This window comes from Lathamus discolor, chromosome Z, assembly GCF_037157495.1.
Source record: "Lathamus discolor isolate bLatDis1 chromosome Z, bLatDis1.hap1, whole genome shotgun sequence".
NCBI classification, from domain to species: domain Eukaryota; kingdom Metazoa; phylum Chordata; class Aves; order Psittaciformes; family Psittacidae; genus Lathamus; species Lathamus discolor.
The window spans coordinates 33297193-33318172 of NC_088909.1; the positions used below are offsets into that span (position 1 = coordinate 33297193).

The 20980-nt window shown below is 37.2% G+C and overlaps 1 protein-coding gene across 2 annotated transcripts in view; it reads left to right on the forward strand.

Annotated features, from left to right (window-relative positions):
- Positions 1-20980, forward strand: part of EDIL3 (EGF like repeats and discoidin domains 3) — a 250095-nt gene that overhangs the window by 112935 nt on the left and 116180 nt on the right. For both annotated transcript variants that reach the window (XM_065663106.1, XM_065663107.1), the window contains one exon: positions 2848-2976. In XM_065663106.1, the coding sequence (XP_065519178.1) occupies positions 2848-2976 (129 nt within the window). The remainder of the gene's footprint in view (positions 1-2847; positions 2977-20980) is intronic.

Here is a 20980-nt window from a genome sequence, read left to right on the forward strand (position 1 = left end):
AAACTGGCTGACAAGTTTGGGTTTTTATTTTTTTGGTAAAGAAGGATGGTTTTGAACTTGCTGCTTATAGATCTGAGTAATTGAGAATATTAATCAGATTGTCAGGAAATTAATTATCCAGCATTCAATGCAATGTTATTTAAACATGCCTATGGAAGTTAGTTGGGACCTTTCATCATCTGTCAAGAGTTCCAGATCTTATATACTATTTTTTATTCTTAAATGTTATGACAGCAGGATTAGGGCCCAAATCCTTCAAGACACTCAAATGTGCATAGTTTGCATCAGGGATCCTGTAGACTCAGTAAAAAAGGGAAAAAAAAAGGAATCATATGCTTGAAGGTTCATGCAGTTTAAATACCCTGAAGATGTGTGAACTCAGAGTATGGTCCTCTGGAGAGCTAGGAGAAACAAGGCATGATAATATATGCTTTTTAAAGTTTCAATCGTTCATTCTTTTAGAATGCAGAATAGTCTAACTGATGTCCTTTTTTAGGAAATTAATGCTAACTAATGAAAATTAGATGGTTGTTGTTTAGTAGCTTTAGCGCATTTATTTAGGATGTTTCATTGCTCTGAATATAATTTTTAATCTACCGTTTTCTATTAATAATAATAATTAAAAAAGTAGAATTACTCAACATTTAGGTTAAATGCTGCTGTTGTATGTCTCCAAAACCCAACTATAATCAGTCAAAAAAGGTGTTCCTATTGTTGGTGTATTGTTTTTGTTTTTTTTTCAGTAGGAAGGCATTGTAGAAGACTAAGATTAATTAGAAATACTGGCATGCACTGGTATATTTATTACTGTGCACCTCAGATGACCTTTTAAGCCTTTGTACTTTGGACTGGTCTGAGAAAATACGAAATCTAAAGAAAATCAGTGAAAGTATGCTGAACATGTGCTTAACAAGCCATACGGAGAAAGCAGCAAGCAAAATGAGAAGCTAATTATTTAAAGATTTATTGTTCTTGGAAGATCAGAAATGCACTCGCATAGAAATAATTAACATATAAGGAAGGCTACCTGCAGGTACTCCTCAAACTGCAGCACTGTAATAGAGACTTGGAAAAAAATACAGCTTATATTCACTGGGAGACCAAAAGTGCAAATTCTGAAACATATTTATTCCCAAAATATTACAGATAAGGAATAACATAAAGAGCAGCTGTGATACTTGGAAGCCATGAATGTTACTAGGCCTGTTAAAGGAGAGATACATGTTGTTGGAATTAAGAAAGTACTGTGTCATTACATTTAAAGTGTAGTGCAAAATGTGGATGGGGAAAGACAAAAAAGCAGCAGCCAGTCTCCTGAATTTCATCTTCCTGATTTTTTAATTTTTCACTACTAATTGCATTTAGAATAAGCTGCTGTATATTCACATCTTTTATATATTGCATTCATTGAGACATATCCTATGTTTAATAATGTACAGAAGCATAACTTCTGCGGGATTGTGTCCTGAAATGGACTGATGACATAAGTTTTAATAGAAATGTGCACATGGATAGTTTCTCAAATTGCTATAACCACCCGGGCAATTATAACTAGGGAATGTGTTCTGACATCCTTGTCATTCTGCTAATTTTTATCTTTTCCAAATTAATATTTTCTTAGAGAGTGCAGTTTTCACTGATGTGATGTTCTGAATGCTGTTGCTCTGAACATCTGTCAAAGCTTGGGTTTGTAATTGAAAACAAACTAATAGGCAGACCCTCAGAAACATTAGACTTATAGCTATTTTAAGTTTAAATAATTCAATTCCCAGTGCTGATTTTCCATAAATTATGCTGTGGAAAGAACTTATTTTCTGTTGTTTTGTTGGGGTTTGTATGTTTGTTTGTTTGTTTGTTTGTGGGGTTTTGGTTATTTTTTTTTTATTCAGTTTTAAATGAGTGAATAATTATGACATCGGATTTCAATAAGCGAAGAATACTTTTCTGTGTACATGGCAGAGGTTGCAAATAGCATACTTTATACTGAATTCATAAATCTTTTCACACACAAACTTGCACATGAGGTTTTCCAGTCAATGATTACCTGTTCTTTAAAGTGAGATTGAAAAAGAAAAATCATAAAAATACTAAGGTGTGTTACAGGCAATATTAGTAAAATAGTAATATGTAAAAGGCTTTAATATACGTGCCACTAAATGAATAAACTTTAGATCTCAATTCAGAAACTGCTGCTACTTAAAGGCATGTATGGTCATTTCAAACCTATTAAATTAGATCTTCCTGCTGAAATGTTAGGTATCCTAGCACATAGTTAGTTTAAAAAAAAAAAAAAAAAGAAGACCTTTTTGAAGTCAGCTTGAAGTGAGTATGCTAAAAAGGCACTCAGTGGAAATGGAATAGTTAGTTTAGTAGCTGCTAACTGCTGACCCAGATAAAAAAGATTTTGTTCAGAAAGTCACCCAAAGACATAGCAAAGATCTCCTCAGACTACTAACTTGACATGTAGTGATTATTCAGGCATATTGTACATGTCACACTGTACATGATAGGCACATTTTATTAATACGTATTTCCTCAGTGGTATAGAAGTTAGAATGCTTGTTATCTTTAATAGGAGAGCAAGATTTAGCTTCTCTGTCTCCTGTCTTCTCTTACATTAAAAAATAATGTTATGATTAATGAGTAGTGACATGCTTCATATTTTTTCTTGTTCACAAAAATCCTTGCTGACAAGCTATCTGAACTAAGTGAATGGTATTTCTTAGCAGGTTGGTGGAATATGGAGGTCTACATCAGGGACTTTATTTCTTTAATGAAAGTATGTAAATGACTGAAATTATTATGGTTGTTATTTTATATATATATATATACTTCTCTTTTTTTCAGGACCCTGCCTTCCTAATCCATGTCATAATGGTGGGATCTGTGAAATTAGTGAAGCATACCGAGGTGACACATTCATAGGATATGTCTGTAAATGTCCACAGGGATTTAATGGGATTCACTGCCAGCACAGTAAGTTCCACACAGTAACTTTCATTGTATTTATAAACAGCAGCCTTTTATTGCTTGCAGTGTTGAAGATTGATACTGGACCTGGTGTTTGTATTATGTGTGGCGTTTTATCTTACAGGTGAGCTAATGCTCACTTAAACTTCCCCTGTTTAAATTTTAACCTGTTAACCCTTGTCCTATGGCTACAGTCCCTGATGAAGAGTCCCTCCCCAGCATCCCTATAGGCCCCCTTCAGATACTGCAAGGCTGCTATGAGGTCTCCACACAGCCTTTTCTTCTCCAGGCTGAACAGCCACAACTTTCTCAGCCTGTCTTCATACGGGAGATGCTCCAGTCCCCCAATCATCCTTGTGGTCCTCCTCTGGACTTGCTCCAACAGTTCCATGTCCTTTTTATGTTGAGGACACCAGAACTGCACACAATACTCCAGGTGAGGTCTCACAAGAGCAGAGTAGAGGGGCAGGATCACCACCTTTGACCTGCTGGTCACGCTCCTTTTGATGCAGCCCAGGATACGGTTGGCTTTCTGGGCTGCAAGCGCGCAATGAAGCCGGCTCATGTTCATTTTCTCATTGACCAACACCCCCAAGTCCTTTTCTGCAGGGCCGCTCTGAATCTCTTCTCTGCCCAACCTGTAGCTGTGCCTGGGATTGCTCCAACCCAGGTGTAGGACCTTGCACTTCACATTGTTGAACTTAGTAAGGTTGACAATAGCCCACCTCACAAGTGTGTCAAGGTCCCTCTGGATGGCATCCCTTCCCTCCAGTGTATCAACTGAACCACACAGCTTGGTGTCATCAGCAAACTTGCTGAGGGCGCACTCAATCCCACTGTCCATGTCAGTGACAAAGATGTTGAACAGGAGCGGTCCCAACACAGATCCCTGAGGGACGCCAGTCATTACTGGTCTCCAGCTGGACATTGAGCCATTGACCACAACTCTTTGTGTGCGGTTATCCTGCCAGTTCTTTATCCACCGAGTGGTCCACCTATCAAATTGATGTCTCTCCAATTTAGGGACAAGGATGTTTTGTGGGACAGTGTCGAACACTTTGCACAAGTCCAGGTAGGTGACATGAACTGCTCTATCCCTGTCCATCAGTTCCATTGCCCCGTCATAGAAGGCCACCAAATTGGTCAGGCAGGATTTCCCCTCAGTGAAGCCATGCTGGCTGTCACCAAGCACCTTGTTGTTTTTCATGTGGCTTAGCATGGCTTCCAGGAGAATGTGCTCCAAGATTTTGCCAGGCACAGAGGTGAGACTTGACTGGTCTGTAATTCCCTGGGTCATCCATTTTCCCCTTCTTGAAAATGGGGGTTATATTTCCCTTTTTCCAGTCATCGGGAACTTCACCTGACTGCCATGATTTTTCAAATAGGATGGCCAGTGGCTTAGCAACTTCATTTGCCAGTTCTTTCAAGGACCCGCGAATGATCTGCATTATCTATTTGCACTTACATAGAAGCTGGTTTGGTTTTTGGTTTTTTGTTTGATTTGGGTTTTTTTTATGTGAAACCCATTTAGGAAAAGTGCTTGCCTAAGGAGAAACTCGTGCCAAATTTATGTTTTATTTTGTGCAATAAAGCACACAGTATGTTTCTTAAGATCTCATGTTATTGTTGCATTTGGAAGCCAACTGTTACTCAGAAGGTTAAAAATTCAGTCATGGATCCAGTTCCATTTGCACATAAAACGTAAATCCACTTATTCAAATCAGAGTGGGTAAGCACTGAATCCAATCTGCCTTAATTAAGTGCTCCATTTAGATACTTGTCTATAGTTTGAAGTGTCAGGAACCAACACAGTCCTGCTCAAATAACTACTTACATTTGTTATGTCCCTTATATACTGATTGGAAAGTGTCTTCAAACACCTTAAAATATGGATGTTCAGTTTCATTAACTGTGACCATACTCTTTCTCTCAATTACATAGATAACACAGGCAGCCCCACTAACTTACTCTAGTTAAATTATGTCTACCTCTTCCACTAGGGACATGGAAAAGTTGCATATTTTCCACTCCTTTGGTTTCTCTTCCATCTAGCCCTTATTCTGGGGATGGCCATCCAGTGGAGCTGACTGCCAGCAGCAGTTATACTGACTGCCTTTTGTTTTAATGGTCATATTTCATTAGAGCACTCAGTCAAGAGAGGGAGCTGAGTTCATGGTGCAGTCATGAAGGCAGAGGGTAGTTGTTGCCGCCCTTTAAGTAGTTTGAGTCTCAAGACCAGAAGAGCAGGCAAGATTATGATCCTGATAATCAGCACAGTGTATTTATACCAAGTTCAGAATAAAGTAGAGCTTTCACATGGGTGATTCAGATTCACTGTGGGGAGACTAGAACCCAAGAAGACAGCTAAAATGATTTAAAAAAAAAGTTTATGTGAACAGTTACTCTTTTGGAAGAGAATGAAATTCTGTCCTTTTCAAATAATCTAAGATGTGATAATAAATCATATACAACATATGGGTGTTCAGAAGATCTCTAAGAATGTCAGCTATGAGAAGCAGCAGATGAGGTCTCTGCATTCAGGAAGAAGTATGAGACTTCCAGTGGTGAACTCAATAAAACTCTTTTATATGACAGCTCAAAGTTCCTTTGATACAAATTCCTCTGTTGCATGAAGTTTAGCAATTCAATTCTGAGCTCACTATAAACTCAGTAAAAAGTCTGTCAAAGTAGTTCCGTCATAAAAAGGGAAATTAAAATTACCTCATTGCAAGACACGTATCTTTATCTAAACTGCTTAGATTTCCAAAAATCGTATTATACTTCTTCTGTACAAGGGTTTTTATCGTGAGTATCTTTCATGTCTGATATTCAGTTCCTGAATCAATTAAGCAAGGTGATTGATTTTGCAGTCAGGGTACATTCCCAGAGCTGGTATTCTGTCATATGCATCAGCAAACATCCTGTCAGTATTTCTAATATTCCTTGACCTTTTACCCATGTAAGTAATTAATATTAAAATTATACCTGAGATCATTAGTGATTTCACTGATTGTGTATTTATTGCAAAACTGATCTTAGTTTTCAAATCTAAAGATTGTGATTTCCCAGTGGCAAAAAAGGAAATGAAGTTTCCCATTTCAGGGTTATCCAACCAGTTGTCTGGAAAAGAAAGTCTACCACACATAGAAACCTGGGCAGATTTTTGCGGTGATACCCAAGATCAGTATGTTCTTTAAATACTCCTTGGTACTAAAAGGCATTCACTTACCTGCTTGATATGGATGTAAGGACAGTGACTTTTAGCTGTGGATCTGCAACTGGAAAGGCCAGTGGTCATGCATTTCTGACCAGTTGACATGATGCATGATACACAGCTTCAGCTCTACCAACAAATTCAAATCCTAGTGACTTTTATGGCTACTGGGAAGAAGTATTTGTGAGGAAAGTGTAGACCATCTTGTGGCATGGATTTTGTTTGTTAAAATGAGTGAGTGTTCTTGCTAAACCATTCCTGGCTGTATTTTGGTAGTAGAGCATTCCAGAAACCATTCACCACAGGTGGTTCTCATGAAGCTATGTTGTTTTGGAGGCTAAAACCAATTGTATTTCACACAGATGCAGTTTGTTCCAAGCCAGCAATCCCCATAGCCAAGTGGACAAATTTAATGTAGTGGGGTACATACAGTGGCACCATAGCAAATGTTAATCCAATGCTGATAAACAGTCAGAATCTTTCCTTAGTTTCTCTTTAAGGGATCAATATCTAAAGCTCTAAATCTAACCCAGGCTATTACTTTTTTTTTTTTTTTTTTTTTTTTTTTATGGGGGTTAGTTTTCCTTTAAATTAGCTGTCTAATTTAATAGTTTTAACAAATTATGCTAGCAATAAGTTCTGTAGTAGTAATGAAGTAGTAATGAGCTACATAGTACAATAGCAAATTACACATGCAAGTAAGTACTAAGTGAGGTTGAAAAATAGTGACAACAATTTTGGGGCTATTGGAAGTAGTGGATTGTTTTCCTTATAATCCAAACAAATATCTTAGTTAAAGCAGTAGGTGACTGAGCTAAGACGAAGCCTTAGAAGCCCAGAGAGAAAACACATTAAATGTCAAGTAATAGGCCAACATTGGATACTCCTCAGAAGGGGTCGTCACCTTCGCCATGAAAGCACCAAGCATAAATTGCCCCCCACTTAAAAATTTTCTTTCATTCGTAATAGCCAGAGATGGGTTTAGAATCCCAGGTAGGAAACATAATATCCTCTCCAAGTTTGTTTCACTCTTGTTAGCATTTGCTTATACAGTCCTGTTTATTCTTTTCATTCATAGACACTTCCAATAGAATTTTTTTTCTTGAATTACTGACTGTAAGAGTTTCCTGATGAAGTTTCATAGTCTCATTATACTTTATACTGAAAAAAATCATTTTTCCATTTCAAACCTGCTGTCTTCCAGCATCTTTAACTATTTCTTTGTGTATTCTATGTCCAGAAGAAGAGCAGCTTTTGGCCTTCAGTATGCCACTTATTATTTTGTGTACATTTGTCATGCTCTGTCTTATTTTTCCTGTGCAAACAGTTTTAAAATTGTTTCCTTTACAGTTTCACATGAGAGTTTTTCCAGGACTTGTAGACAGTTTCTCAGTGGCCTTCTCAAAACCTTTGTTGTTCTGTAATAATAGCTTACTGAGACAGTGGCCTATACAGAAGACAAAGCTGTACCATTTCTTTGGTAGATGATCCTTACCAGTGCTTTCTATATACTTTATGCAGCATTTTGTTGGACGCTTCTTTTTGATTTTTCCTGTTTTAACCAGAACTGGGTGTTGAGCTGAGGCTTTTATTAAGCTGACTTCTTTTCTTCCAGAAGATGTCATAGTGGAAGAAAATAGATCTTTCTGACTGCTTTTAGGTTTTATGGGGATATTGAACAGAGGAGTGGATTTCTTGTGACCTATACACTGACTGAACTATACTGTGGATGGTGCTTTTAAGAAGACGTGTGTTTCTATAGTATCAAAGTCACTTAAATTGTCAATAGACATTATAAACATCTTTTGTAGGAGAGTAAATTCTGTTCCTCTAATTACTGTCTTTCTAATGGATTAGTATTATTTTACTGTGGGAAGAAATTACTATCCAAAAAATGCATGGATTGCTGTTTGATTGTGAAAGAAATTAGATTTGTTGATGTTCTGCATTGAAAAGATAACATATGGAGATGTGTTGCTCAACATGCAAGTTCCTTTTTATATTTGAATGAGTAGTAAATACTGAGTGAAAAATTATCTCTTTTAGTTCAATAATAGTTATTCCATTGCAATGACATCACACATTCTCTCTTTTATAATGTAAATATTGTAATGTGCCTTTTCAGTGGATTTCCTCAAAGTGAGAATAACTGTTTATATTTCTGAGTACGTTATACAAAACTGCTAGCAAAGAGTCTTGCAAATGTTACATTTATGAATGAAAACACTTTTACCCAAAAAACCCACAAATACTGCCTTTCAGAGGTTCAACAATTAGACTGCTTTTTTGAAAGCAATGTGTAAATGGTCTTACATGGCTTTGTGAAAGGAGAATGTAGATGAATACATGGATTATACTGTTAAAGTAATTTTGGAACAGATAGATATTGTAAGAAAACAATTAGTATATTCAGGACTTACAGGAGGTTCTTCTGTAACAGACAGGGAAATGAACACTATGATTCATCTATCTCATACTTAACAGATAAGCTAAAACAGATAAACAGGATATTTTAAGTATATACATGGTATCACAGTAATCATACAAACTTTACATCAGTAGAAAGCTTTCTTGGATAAGAACAGAAGCAATAAATTAAGTATCTCTTGATTTGTTACACTCATTCTTTGTCACTTAATACTGCATTTTTCCATGCAGAATCTACTATATAAATATTTTTCATTTTCTTCAAGGTTATGCATTCAAACAGAAACTATTATCTAGAACCTCAATGTCATTTTATTCTTTTGTTTTCTCCTCTTGCAGGTTTCATACTTACCTTTCATACTTACAGAAAAGTATGTGCTCAGTTCTGTTATGAAAAGCGGTACAGGATTGTTTTCTTCACTGGAAATTTTGTGACATTCAGTGCTATTCTTCCCTTCCGTTTCAGAACTTGAGTTGAGAAAATAAGCATTTCTTACTGCTTTGTGTTCTGTATTTCATTTCCCAAATTCAATATTCTCATTTTGGCAGCTTTCCAGAAGTGTGATGACTGTGCATTTTCTTTTTGTTCAGTCTTAGCCTACTCTGTAGGAATGCTCTCAATGCTATCGTAGCAATGATTTAGCACAAAAAAGCTCTGCAAAGGAAAAAAGACTTTAAATTGAGTAACAGTGATGGAAAAAAATAAACTCACCTTGCTTGATAGTGTGGTCTTTTAAATAGTGTTACTGGTCCTAACTGTTTTCTCTTACCATAAAATTTTACCTTCACGTTTGTCAGTTGGACAGACAGTGAACTTTATGAATAAGCCTGCTTTCCATCTCTTTATATGACTTCATTTTTCCAGTTGTCAAAGAATGCTTTTTATTGAGAGCAATATTCCTTATCTTTATGTACAGTCGTAAGCTTTTTCCTTAAAGCTTTGAACATGAGTTTGACATAGTCTTGTGATGCTAAGTGTCTTAATACTGAGGGGTTTCCAAATTATCACTTACACAATGTAACTTCAAGAAAGTGCATCAAACAGAAACTCTTTATGGCAGTGTGTAACCAGATTATTGCATCAGTATGGAATTATTTTTGTTGAATGTGTTGATACTTGCAGCTCTGACCTGGTAGATGATGTGGATTGTAGAATCATAGAATCATAGAATGGTTTGGGCTGAAAGGGGCCTTAAATCTCATCCATCTTCAACCCTCCGGACATGGGCAGGGACATCTTCCACTAGACCAGGCTGCTCCAAGCACCTTCCAGCCTGGCCTTGAATACTGTCAGGGATGGGACAGCCACAGCTTTCCTGGGCAACCTGTGTCAGCACCTCACCATCTTCATTGTAAAAGATTTCTAATTAATAGCTAATCTAAATCTACCCTTTTTCAGTTTAAAACCCTTGCCCCTTGTCCTGTCACTATGGGCCCTTTTAAAAACTCTCTCTCTATAGGTCGTACAAGCCCCCTTTTTATATTGAAAGGCTCCTCTAAGGTCTCCCAATAGCCTTCTCTTCTCCAGGCTGAACAGCCACAACTCAGGCTTTTTCCATGGGAAAAGTGTTCCAGCCCTCTGACTGCTCTCATATCTGTACTATGGAGGAGGATCCACTCTAACATGTTCGTGTACTCCAGGTGGGGTCTCACAGGAGTGGAGGGAGAGAATCTCCTTCCTTGACCTGCTGGCTATGTTTCTTTTTATGTAGCAGAGGATATGGCTGGCTTTGTTGTCTCTCATCACACATTGCTGGCTCATGTCCAATTTTTCATCCCAGTCCTTCTCTGCAGGGCTTTTCTCAATCCATTTATGCACCAATCTGTATTGTTATTGGGGATTGCCCAAATCCAGGTGCATTACTTTGCACTTAGCCTTGGTGAACTTCATGCGATTCACATTGGCCCACTCTTCCAGCCTTTCAAGATCCCTCTGGATGGTATCTCTTCCCTCAAGCATGTCAACTACACCACTCAGCTTGGCTTCATAGAATCCTAAATCATTTAGTTTCACAGGGTTTTTGCGGCCCAAATGCAGGACCTGGCACTTTGCCTTGTTGAACCTCATACCATTGGCCACAGCCCATCCATACAGCCTGTCCTGCTCCCTCTGCAAAGCCTTTCTGCCCTCAAACATATTAACACTCCTGCTTACTTTGGTCTCATCTGAAAATTGAGGGTGCTCTCGATCTCCACATCCAGATCATTAATAAAGATATTAAACAAAACTGGACCTAATACTGAATCCTGGAGAAACCACGTGTGTACCGACACCAACTGGGTTTAACTCCATTCCCCACCACTATTTGGGCCTGGCCAACCAGCCTATTATTTTACACAGTGAATGGTATACCATGCAAGAGCCATGAGCAGCCAGTTTTGCTAGGAGAAACTGCAAACTTGCTGAAGGTGCACTCAATCTCACACAAGAGAACAGTCAATGGACCACTGTAGAATTATGGACAGCTAGAGGAAGAACACTGGAAAACTGGAGTTGAACGAAGCATCTGTTCTTTGTTCCTTCTCTCTGCTTTTTATGCTCATTTGGGTAGGCACAGCAAATTAAAAGACAATTTCAGCCATTGTGATGGTTTAGGGTCAGCACAGCCACACTACAGTTTTAAAGAAATTACTGCCTTTAGTCTTTGTTGCGCTCACAGATTCATTACAGATACACCAGAACATTTCTAAGAGGAAGATAATGAAGATAAATCTTTATATGAAACCTCATTATTTAATGAGACAAAACTTATCATTTAGAATTTGTCACACAGTGGCAAATTCTGATCTGTGTAGGAGGCACCTCTTAGAAAAAAAAGATGGGCTTAATAATTTAGATTTTTATGGAGTTTTTAATTTTTATAGTTCTGCTGCTATAAAAACTGTTGTGCTCGACCATCTGTGTGTAGGTGTGTCGAGGATGCAGAATTCAAATACTGTGTTTGGCTTAGGAACCCATGCTGGCACATGGCTGTGCAGTTCTGTATTACTATACAGAATATTAGTATTTCCATTGTTCATTGAACAAGTTGAATATTGCATGACTGACTTCAATCTTTGGAACTTGAACAGTTCACATGGCAATTTTTCTAAAAATTAAAGAAAAAAATTCAGTAATCAGGTAGGGTTTTTATATTGCAGAGCCAGTGAACAATCTGAAGAAGTCTAAGAACATTTTAAAGGGAAGATCCAAACCCATGTTCAATAGTGTGGCAACTGTTTTGAAATTATTAGTATTTATTCATGTGTATGCACTTACGAGATCAGTGGGTTTATTTGTAAGTAAGCAATATGCTGAGAGAGGGAAGGAAGACATAGCATCAGACTCATCACTTACATGTGCAGACCTTAAGAAGACAGTACTTGGATTAAAGCTCAATATAATGAGATAATAGTCGAATAGTGTATACTGGTCTGCATTACAAATGTATTCCCTTTGTATTCATAAAATATCTCAAGCAAAACTCACAGTGCTGTCACATTTACATATAAATATGCAGGATATTCTTCTCACTTGCATTTATTCTGATGTGTTAAATAACATACCATTATTTCTGTAGGGCATCTGGATGAGAGATTTAGTTTGAATCAGGATTGCATTTTTAAAGAAAATCTCTTGATCATCACTACTTACTGTTCTTTGCTTTATGTGACAGCAGTCTCAGAGAACAAGAACTGGATCCCTTTGAGATGAAAAATAATCTAAAATAAATTTATCCGGTAGTTAAAATTCCTTGTGTACACACTGGGTATTCCATCTACGCACCAGCCTAGAACAGAGAAAACATCCCTGAGTGGTGTCCCTCAGGGACTGGTGTTACAACAGGTCTTGTTCAACATATTTGTCGCTGACATGGGCAGTGGGATTAAGCGCGCCCTCAGCAAGTTTGCCGATGACACCAAGCTGTGTGGTTCGGTTGATACGCTGGAGGGAAGGGATGCCATCCAGAGGGACCTTGACATGCTTGTAAGGTGGTCTGATGCCAACCTTATGAAGTTCAACCACGACAAGTACAAGGTCCTACACCTGGGTTGGAGCAATCCCAGGCACAGCTACAGGTTGGGCAGCGAAGAGATTCAGAGCAGCCCTGCAGAGAAGGACTTGGGGGTGCTGGTCAATGAGAAAATGAACATGAGCCGGCTTCATTGTGCGCTTGCAGCCCGGAAAGCCAACTGTATCCTGGGCTGCATCAAAAGCAGCAAGACCAGAAGGTCCAAGGAGGTGATCCTGCCCCTCTACTCTGCTCTCATGAGACTTCACTTGGAGTACTGTGTACAGTTCTGGTGTCCTCAATATAAAAAGGACATGGAACTGTTGGAACAAGTCCAGAGGAGGACCACAAGGATGATCAGGGGACTGGAGCACCTCCTGTATGAAGATAGGCTGAGAAAGTTGGGGCTGTTCAGCCTGGAGAAGAGAAGGCTGCATGGAGACCTCATAGCAGCCTTCCATCATCTAAACGGGGCCTCCAAGGATGCTGGGGAGGGACTATTCATTAGGGACTGTAGTGACAGGACAAGGGGTAACATGTTCAAACTTAGACAGGGGAAGTTTAGATTGGATATAAGGAGGAAATTCTTTCCTGTTAGGGTGGTGAGGCACTGGAATGGGTTGCCCAGGGAAGTTGCCAGGTTGAACAGAGCCTAGGGTGACATGGTCTAGTGTGAGGTGTCCCTGCCTATGGCAGGGGGGTTGGAACTAGATGATCTTAAGGTAGTTTCCAACCCTAACTATTCCATGACTCTATGATTCTATGTGTAGGGACATGCAGAGACCTTGTGTTCTCAGCTCTAATCATTTCACTCTAAAACTATAATTTGGTAAGACAAGACTCTTATAACTACTTACAAATGTAGCTGTTACCTGGTTTCACCTATGTTTTTCTCTAAGTATACTGAAAACAATGAATAGCTCTTGGTTATCTTCCTTTTCTTATATGAGTTGCTAATATCTGACATCATAAGAGGCACTTGGCTTTCTGAAGTCTTATGATCTGGCCTGAATTTTGTTTAATCCTCTAGTATGATTACCTCATACTGCCAAAATGTCCATCTCTCCTGAGAATATATCCCCATCAGACTTCAGTCTGAATGATCTTTTAGACCAGGCTGGTCTGAAAGTGTACAAACTAAACCACAAGAAGGGATTTTTAGTGGGATGAAGTCACTGAACATAGCCAGTGCTAGGTCCTGAGAAGCAGGGAGGCAGGAGCATCCAGGGGGATATAAAGGTAGAACTGACAGCTCTGCATTTCTAGCAGATGAGATATAATGCTGAAAGTGAAAAGCCCCCTTCAGTAACTACTGTTAATAAAGGCATACATACACCTAAGGCTTTCTAGAGGAGCTTATTAGTCCTTACTGCGGTACTTTTTTGCCTAGGTGAGCAGAGTTTCAGTAGTTCTTATCATCTCAGGACTTCTGCTGGAATCTGTGCTTGGCCATGAATAAGCAAAAATGATAGCATTCAGAAATTGCCCCCTTACAACAAAGCATTAGCAGTGAATTGTTGCACAGTCTGGATGTGTATACATTACACCATAAAAGAGGATTTAAATAGCTATTCACGTGCAAATAATAGACAGGGTTTGTAATACTGTCAGATTTCATTTTATCCTCTACACAAGTCAGCAAAGCATCTGGTTCTGAAAATGTATTCTATGTGATCCTTTTGTGTATCTAGCAGAGCTGTTTATGCATGTAGTCATTACTCTCATGTAGTTCATAGAGTTTATTTAGAAGCAATATTCTCTTTCATACCAGTACTTTCATTGCTAGAAAGAAATTAGTCTGCTCTTTTCTCATCCTTTCCATTTTCTTTGTCAGCCATACTTAAGGGACCTTCAGAATAATATTGCAGGAGATAAACCCCAAATTTAGGAAAAAAGTGAAAGGTGAAAAGAACCTTTGCCTGAATGTAAAATTCAGAGTTTACAGTATTTATTTCTGAGTTCATTATTTCAGAACTGTAACAGAGAGAGAAACTCCTGCCATTTCTCAGCAAATACAGGGATCTTTTACAGGCATTGTGCCACCCAGGGCCCTAAGTTATGATACAGATAATATGTATAGACTGGAAGGCAATTCCTAAACTGTTAAACATAGTTGTGGAAAATGCATAAACTTATTTGGATAGGTCGTATTTGATGTGATCTTCAAACAAAAGTGACATTGCATTGGCCAGCTGCCATAAATAGAAGTTCCAGTTCTGAGGTGTTTTATTTCAGGGCATATATATCTCTGTGAGTCATGAAGAGCAACCAAGGTGTATGTATTTGAGATAACAAAGCTGTCAGTCAGATGGACAGAAGTCACTGCAAGAAGTATTTCCCTTCCTGTACTAGACAGTCATCGGTGATGTGGGGAAATTACTTCATACGCATTTTGCGTCTTTTACAGGGAAGGTGATGTGATTTTCCTTTTCTTCTTTGCAAAGGAGACCAGGAAATTACCATAGTCCAAATGATAAAATGATTCATAAATGGCTAGTAAGTAAGCATTTGCCACAGATAGTACATACTATACAAGTGGCTTATATGCCATATGCATATCTTACAGAATGGTTTAGGTTGGAATGATCTTAAGGTCCTTTCTAACCCTAACTATTCTATGATTCTATGACTTTTGAAGGACCCTTCTAACACCAACCATCCTGTGATTCTTTGCCTCCCAGATGCTGAGTAGAGGGAAAGGTCACCTCCCTTGATCTGAGCACAATGCTCTGCGTAATGCAGCCCAGGAGGCTGTTGGTCTCCTTTGCCATGAGGGTGTATAGCTGTCTTACAGACCCCCAGGCTGCCAAGCTACTTTCCTGCTGGGCAGCCTTCTCCAGTGTACGGGTGCCTGCTAGTGTTCCTCCCCAGAAGGAGGACTTTGCACTTCACCTTGTTGAACTTCATGAGGTTTCTGTTCAGCCCATTTCTCCAGCCTGCTGAGGTCCCTCTGGGTGGCAGCACAACCCTCTGCCATGTCAGCTACTCCTCCCAGTTATCTGTCAGCAGCAAATGTGCTGAGGGTGTTCTCTGTCCTGATCCTGTCTAGGTCATTAATGAACACATTGGATATAGTTGACCCGTGTATTGATGCCTGGGATATGCCACCAGTGATATGCCTACCACTAGACTTCATACCACTGATCACCATCTTCTGGGTCCAGCTATTTAGCCGGTTTCAATTCACCTCACTGCCCACCTATCTTAAGTGATTTATAAACGTTTTCTTAATCTTTTACATGTCTCTGTAAGCTAAATGTAAGAAATTGTGGTACTTCACAGCCGCAAGAGGGGAAAAAAGGTTGAGAACTCTGCCAAAGATCTAACCCATTCTCCTATAAAAAGGTTGAGAACTCTGCCAAAGATCTAACCCATTCTCCTATTTACAGTGCTAGATTATTTCTATGATTTAATCTAAAAAGAACATTCACAACCTGTAAAATATACATATATTTATGAGCAATTAGAAGTATGAATTTGAAAGGTATTAGCAAAGAGTAAAAATTAACTTTGTGCAGCACATTTATGTGCACTTATGCACCATAAGTGCACTGAAGTCCCACGGACCACTATTTATGAGGGCTTAAATGAGATGTATATAGATTGGCCATAAAAGAATACACTTCATGCCGTATATCAAATGCAGATGTGAACAAATATAACTGTCTGGTTTTAGTCATTTTAGAACATCCATCATCATATCCTTCATGACTTGTTCGTCTAATTTTTCAAAATACATGCCATAACTGTACTCATGTGAAAATGATACATCCCTATGCTCACACTGCTCTGAAATACATAACTGTATTTTGAAAGAATACAATTATTTTGACATATGTGAAGGGAAATACACTAATTTACTGATCTGGGTTCAAACTTGCTTTGAAAATAAGTGGACTCTTTGCCATGAGCCCACCTGAGATACTTTAACAAAAGTTACAGTTAGCAGTTACAGTCCAATTCAGAATAATTTAAGTTTACTCATGGAGTTGAGATTTTGGGAGCATTGTTGGTAATAAAAAATGATTCATGTTGATTCACTTTTTAATTAGATTTTTTTCTCAACTACAGTTAAAATGATTGGTCAAATGCTTGTTTTATAAATAGCCAATTATTTTAATAAGGTTCTTTGGAAATTCAAGGAATTGTTACCCTGAAGACATGCTTCTACAGTGTAAAATTAAATTGTAAGTGTATTCAGCGGGACAAAGGTTTTCATCCCCAGTATTCATCAAAAGTATTTAAAAATGAAAAATCTGCTTCAATTTATATAAAAGTTTTTGAAGTACCAGCTCTTTTAAAACTAATAAGAAAGGTCCCAAGAATGTCATTCCAAAATTCTGTTAAACTACCTCAGATGAAGAAGCATTAGACGTGTTTAAACAGATAAAAAGGAGATCAGAAAATACTGACATAGTCCAGTGTTAGAAGTGTGCGTCCACAGAGAAAATGATACTAACTTTTTAGTGACTACAACTAAAGATATAAATTTTTCAAGAAAGGAAGTAGGCATCTATGCAGACTCCAATATCATTGTATGATCAGAGCGACAGTCTGTTTTCTCATTTATTTTATGGGAGCTATTAAAGCAGAAATAAGGATATAAAGGTAAACTCAAAAAATTATGTAAATAAAGACGCAAATATTGCTGTGAATGTAACAAGATGTGTTGTTACTATGGCAAAGTTTCCTGTAGAGCCCTAACTTATGTAGAATTCGCTCAAAGTGCTTTGAAGTCAACAGGCACCTTTATACTCTGTCTAGAAGCTCCCACTAGATTTTTATGACATGAGTTCTGTGATGTCACCATTCTCTTTTGTATTTTGCAGTAGTTTCAAAAGAAAACACTGAAAAAAAACTGTTAGTGTGTAAAAATACAGAAAAAAATCATATTTGCTCTCTTGCTGGAAAATCTGCAGATTATAAAATGTGCACAGCACATAAAACACTAGATGTGTATATTGGTGTTCTGCATAAACTTTGAAGTGCTCATAGAGGTTGCCCCTCTAGGTTCCTAGCAATTCACAAATTGGCTAATGATTAGGTTTTTTTTCCTCTGGCCTTAATTCAAAGTGCCAAAAGAAGAATAATACTCTGCAAAATATCTCACTGGGTCTATTCTTTTTTTTTTTTTGTTTGGTTTTTTGTTTTTTTTTTTTTTTTTTTGTTCTTTTCTACAACTTCTACAGTTAACTGTATCATTTTGAAACTCTGGTTATAGTTAGTATAATATAGGAATATATACATAACTGACTCAAGAACTTTAAATTGAATTGGGAAATTTTTGTTTGAGTGAGGGTTGCACTGGGGAAATGCCATTGTAGAACATGAAGAATGATAGGAAATTGCTTTAGATATCAAATCTATTTTAAAATGTTATTCTACAGATAGATGCTACAACTTATTCACTGATAGTATAACAGCATTACTGTGAACAGAGGTGTAAATTATATGTAGTAAAGATTATAAATGAACTGGTGAGAAAAGAAATTAGTCATAAAAAAAGTTTATCAAAAACAGGTTTATCATAATTTACTTTTACTTAAATACACTAATGTATATTGCTGGTTACAAGGGTATCTCAAACATTCTTGCATAATCAAACCAAAAATTCTGACTTATGTCTAGACATTATTTGTATTTACTTTATTTATTCCTTTAGAATGCCTCCTGAGTTCAGAACTCAAATTTAGTAACTCTCTACCTGGCTTACTCTCTTCTTAAAAAAAATTATGCTATCTGAAATATTTGTGCTGAATGGTTAAGGAAAAACTGTAATAGGCAGCTCTGTGATAGATAATTCTGGAGGAGATTTACCACAGTGTGTTGTACCAAATACTTACAGAGAAGGAAAACTTTATCTAGAATAATGACAGTAGGGTTGATATAACGTTTAACCTCTAAGGGTGGGGAGCAAGAAGCTTGTGCTTTTTCATCTGAACTGTGAAGCTGATTTCTGCTCTCTTTGAAGATCAGATAATAAGGATATCTAAACAGTGATTCACTTCAATATGACATTGTAGTTGAAGTTTCCTGCAGGTTATTTGGCACAGCATTCTGAACACAGAAAATGCTAATGCATTTTCTGTTTTCAGGAAACTAACTTTGAAAAAAGCAATCAAATCACTGAATTTTAACAGATGTCTGTCCTGTGCTCAACATGCATTGAATATATCCAGTTGAGATTTCATAATAATATATAATAAATTCCCATACTTCACGGGAATTTGCTCTAGTTCTTTTAAGATGTTTCACACCAGGGTTTTGCCAGTAATGTATTAGTGCTTGTATTTGCATAGTCCTGGTTAAATAAAGGGATAGTTATAGCTGAAGTTACAGCTTATTTTTTGTTCACATTAACTACAGCCAAAATCTGATTCAGAAACAGGTATGAAACTTTCTTAAACCTACAATTAACCTATAGTTACTTATCTCTTTTGTATTTTTTAACCAAAAATTGAAGGTGATCTACCTGTGCTTGCAAACTTTTATATGTTTTATAAGTGGAAGTTTATATGTTATATATGTTATATATATGTTATATATGTTTTATATGTTATAAGTGGAAGTTACTTTGTCCTCATCTAGGAGACATTTACAATTTAGATTTGTTTTACTAAAACATGGGAATATGAGAAAGAACAGTTTAATGACTCTTTTTTTTCCACCCAATGTTTTACCAGTCTCCTACTCTTAAAGGAGAGGTGTGCTTCTAAATTTTAATTGCTGTAATCCTTCAAGTTTTATCATTTAACTGAGTAGGTCAGTGTTCCAATAACCATATTAAATTCAATTGATTCTGTTGAGTCAGATTCTTTACCAAATAAAACTGGTATAATTTTATTCTTTTCAGTGGAGCTTTACCATTTAATGTCTCATTAAAAAATATGGTACTTGAGCAAATTAGTACAAATCTATAATAACAAAAAGAGTACATAATCTGATTTTAATGGTATTTGTTAGGAAAGTAATAATGGAAAGTGAATATGTGAAAGCTTATGTTTAAACAATAACAGGATATTTCAAACTTTTGCAAGCAAAATCATACATTGTGGTATTACTGTTACAGTACTTATTCATATAATTTAATCTCTCAGGATCAATATAAAATAAAGGGAAAAAATATGGAGAATGCAGTTAAAAATCTATCAAAACCTATTAAACAACTTCAAGAAAATCCTAGATTTAAGGTCCAGCTGAAAGATAAATATTCCATGCTACATGTTTCTCCACTTTACCTTACCGATTTCCAAATATAAAGGTGTTAGAACATGTTGTTAGTTATCAGCAACTTTTATTCTGAAGTAGAATTGGGTAGGAAAGTTCCTAAGTTTTCTGGTTTTCTTAAAAAATAAAAATAAAGTTGGGGGGCAGAGGGGTGTCATGTTTATAAAACTGGAACTTGATCTTTATCCAGTGTATAGCTGTGGGTCTTCATGGAAGCCCACTATGATGGATAGGTTATAACCAATTGATCTTCTGCTCCTGTCTGTTTTCTATATACTGAATTAACTTTGTTAGGGAGAAAAAAAACCCAACACATTAGCAATATTAGTAAGGCGTAACAGGATTCTGTCTAATCAATGCTCCTAATAAAGGCCAAGCAGTCTTCTATAATGGACACTTGAACCTGTAGGCCAGCTATTCCATCAAGACAGAAGACTGGTTAAAAACATGACTTAGAGTTGAGATGAGGTGAGCAGACCAAGTGTAATCAGGAAGCCAAAATGTGTATGAAATCAAAGGATAAGGAAAGAATGTGCTTGTCAGCAGGAGGGAACTTCAGGAAGCCTGTAATGCAAAAGATAGTTCTGAATCAGAAACAAGGGTTCAGGTGGCAGGAACCATGAATTTGAGCTACGTAATGAACAAGTAAACAGGGAATAGGAACAAGATAATGGTGTGCATTTGCAGCCAAAACACAAGCTGCATTGGCAAAAGCAACTGATTGAGCTTATGAGTCCATCACAGAAAGTCAGGCTTACAACAAGTAGCTTGCTGAAGAACTCAAATTACTGGAAGCTAAGGTTTTTGTTAAAACAGTTAAATAATTTGTATATCCATTTAATCTGGGGTGATTTTTCAGGAAAACAGATGTGACTCTATTTAGGTAAAGTCCAAAATGAGAATTATGTATATTTGATTATATTGTATTTGCAAGGGCATTACTAGTTCTCATTCGTGTTTGTTACATACGAAGGATTTTAAAATAGATATCATTCAACAAAGAAGGAAAAAGCCCTCATGGTGGATTCTCCAACTCACTATGTAATATTGCAAAGTTCTCTTTTACTTGCCCAGTTTCTGACAGCATACTTTTGTTCCAGGGTGCACAATGACTGTGCTTTAAACAAAAGTGTGCTTAATAGCTTTATAG